The 3,230-nt window shown below is 59.6% G+C and overlaps 1 protein-coding gene across 1 annotated transcript; it reads right to left on the bottom strand.

The window, feature by feature from the left end:
* Positions 1-860: 860 nt before the first annotated feature.
* Positions 861-2,327, bottom strand: LOC140254758 (uncharacterized). The gene is made up of 4 exons (XM_072341787.1): positions 2,296-2,327; positions 1,966-2,079; positions 1,696-1,814; positions 861-1,531 (listed from the first exon to the last, which is right to left on the bottom strand). The coding sequence occupies exons 1-4, from the start codon at positions 2,325-2,327 to the stop codon at positions 861-863; spliced, it is 936 nt and encodes a 311-aa protein (XP_072197888.1).
* Between the last annotated feature and the right edge of the window lie 903 nt (positions 2,328-3,230).

The raw sequence follows: 3,230 nt of genomic DNA, 5'->3' as shown, positions 1-3,230 counted from the left end.
CTTTGATGTCCGTTGCAGGACTCTCAATCAGTCTACAACATCCCGGCTATTCTTGAGCTGCAGAGCACAGACCAGGACACAGGACTGGACACAGGACTCCAGGTGTGGCTTTACTGGGGCAGTGTAGAGGGAGAAGAGAACACCTTTTGCTCGGCTGGCCACGCTCCTTTGAATGCAGCCCTGACTGCCATGGGTCTTCTTGGCCACAAGGGCACTCTGATGGCTCCCAACAACCCCACTGGCCACCAAGGAACCCAAATCCTTCCCCACAGAGCTCCTCTCCAGCAGGTCAGCTCCTAACATTCCAGAAGCATCTGCGATTCTTCCTCCCCAGCTGTAGGACCCTGCACTTAGCCTTCTTGAACCTCATCTAGTTCTGCTGCACCCAATTACCCTGGCTGCCCAGTTACTGCCCAGCAGCCTTTGCACAACCACGGGGAAGGTGCTGAGGAGGAGAAAACCCTGTGATCCCAGCGCCTACGTCTGCCCAGCTCAGCACAAGCGGAGAAAAGGAAGCCAACAAAGAAATGTATGGGGGATGGTTGGGTTTATTGTGTTGGACAATTGTTTGTTGTGTTGGACTGGAGCCAGCACATGGTACTGGCCCACGGCTGGTTCCATGCCGCATAGTTTTGGGCTGATTTTAGGGGGGGACATTGGGTGTTGGATTGATGTAGTTTTGGGCTGATTTTAGGGGGGGACATTGGGTGTTGGATTGATGTTGGACCAAGGAATGGCTTCGTGCCCATCATACAGCACTGTTGGAATCATTTTCCTGATGTAATTTTGGGGGTGGATGGGGGTTGGGGGATGCTGCCTTCATGTTGGCTCCAGGATGGATGCTGGCTTGGATGTTGGATTCATTCCTGGGGCAGCCTCTGCCATCTCCTGCAGCCTCTTCTTAGCCGGCAATGGGCATTTGGGGCTCGATGTGCCTCCGAGGGACGGCTTCGCATGCGGGCTTCCCGTGGCTGCCTGGACCATTCCTCAGCATGTGAATGCAGGGAAGCCCTGAAGGACCTCCGTGTTGCTGGTCTGGAGGTGCTGCGGGCTCTGCTCAGAGCAGCTGGAGCTGGTGTGCGCCTGCTGCCTTGAGGTCTTCTTGTCCGGCTTTGGGAACCTGGGGCCCGAACTTGCAGTGGGGAGCGGCTTCGTGTCCGGCTCATTCCCCGCTGCCTGGGACGCCTTCTGCGTGCAGCCGCAGCGGCTGCTCTGGAGGCTCTTGATGTGTCCCGTCCGGTGGAGGTTTGGGAGCTGCCTTCAGTGCCTGGGGTGGTCGTATGGCTGCTCCCATGGTGTGCTGGGACATCCTCGTGTCCAACCTGAAGTCCAGGAACAGCTGAGAAGATCACCCCACCTTCTGTTCCCAGCTCGCTGATCTCTGGCAGCAGGAAACAGTGTGATGGCCCCGATGCTGCCTGGCTGCTTTGGATGGGCTGGCTGTCCTCAGGTTCCTGGGGGCTGTGGGATGGCTGCAGGCTCTCCTGGCTGGCAGTGCTGAGTGCAGCAAGCACCGAGATGGTGCTGGCGGCTGTAAGGGGAGGCGGGAAGGTTAGCGGGAGGAACGTGTAGCCCCGGGTAGGGACAGGCTGCCATCCCTCCTGGGGCAAACAGACTCTGGCTGAGCTGCCCTGAGCACCAGCTGCCAGGCTTTGCCTGGCCCAGCCCGCTGCCATGCAACTCATTGAGCCTTACAGGTTCCCAGGCCAGCACATCTGTCGCAGTCCCACATGTTCCTTCTGATGCACGAGTGGGAGCACTCTCGGTGGGTGTTCTCCGCTCCACAGGAGCTGCACAGGATCAGCTGCCAGGGCCTGGGGAAGCAAAGGGGTTGTGGGCGTGAGGACTAAGCCAGCCAAGCCAGGGAGTGCCTGGCACATCTCTGGTGCTCAGCCCTTGCTCTCCCAGCGTGTGCTCAGGCTGAGATCCCCCGCAGAGGCCCAGACAGCTGCTGCGCTCACTCACCCCTCTTCTTCTGCCTGCCACCTGCCTCCATGGTAAAAGCACACGACGGCATCACAGCGCCTGTGCCTCCGTACAACTGGTGTGTACACGGAACTGTCCTCCCATTCTGGTTTTCTACAAGAGAATGGAGGGAAAGTGATGAGTCCCCAGCGTCCCCAGCACGAGACCCAAGGTCATCCCATCTCATCCAGCCCAACCCCATTTCCAGCTCCTCCATGAAGCTGAGGCACCATGTGCTCCTGGGACAGCCAAGGGGGAGGCCTGCCAAGACACTGCATGGACAGGCCCAGTGCTCGTGCCTTCTCCATCCTTTCGCAGAAGGACACCAACCTGTCTGGGACACGGATCCCGAGGATGGACATTTCAATACGAAACAGGCCGTTGTCCTGACAGCCAGGGCACCGGAAGCACGCAGTGCCATCATTCAAGGCCTGTCGCTGCAGGAGAAGCACAAGCAAGGTGAGCGTGAGCGGTGCCTGGTGCTGCTGAGCAGCAAGCGTGCCTGCAGGGTGAGGGGAGGGCTCCTACCTGGATGCATCCGCGGTGGAACCAGGCACGATGGCACGATGAGCATTCCAGGGTGTGGTAGGATGCTGTGTTCCCCACAGTCCCCTGGCAGATGCTGCAGGTGGTGCCTTTTTCTGGAGCTGCTGTCTGTCGAGGGCGGTGCTCCCAACAGAAGGACCTGGGGGAAGATGGAAGGGATGGGCACGCTGAGAAATGCTGTGAGGAGGGCAGAGGGGCAGGATGGAGACCCCAGGCCCTGGCTCAGGCTGTGACAGGCTGCCGGGAGCTGTCCCTGCGGGATCCTCCCTGGCTTGGAGGCTGCTGACAGCCCTTACCTGTGCTGCCCAAAGAACTGGGTGACGCATTGCCCGTCCTTGGCACAGGGCAGGTGGAAGCTCCGTTGGCAGCCACTCTCTGCGCATGTGATGGCCGCCCCCCTCTCACCACAAACGCAGCATTGCTGGAAAGAGCAGAACGGCCAAATTCAGCGGCCCACTCTGGGCCTTCACGGGCAGCCCCACAGCTCTGGGCTGGGCACGGGGTGTGGGAATTGCTGGGACACGCTCTACAAAGCAGCCTGGCTGACCGGGGTCATCTTCTATGGGCAGGACTTCTTTTGGGATGGGGTTGGAAGGGCTGCAATTGCTTTCTTTGGGTTCAGGCTAAGCAGGTGTGAGCCCATCCTGGCACAAATCTACCTGCTCCGTTCAGGTCCTCACCTGCTGGTATGCCTGCTTGACCTTGCGCGTGAGGGCGGC

This window comes from Excalfactoria chinensis, chromosome 1, assembly GCF_039878825.1.
Source record: "Excalfactoria chinensis isolate bCotChi1 chromosome 1, bCotChi1.hap2, whole genome shotgun sequence".
Taxonomy (NCBI): Eukaryota; Metazoa; Chordata; class Aves; order Galliformes; family Phasianidae; genus Excalfactoria; species Excalfactoria chinensis.
Note: the sequence above shows the minus strand (reverse complement) of the source record. Positions and strands in the feature narration are given on the sequence as shown.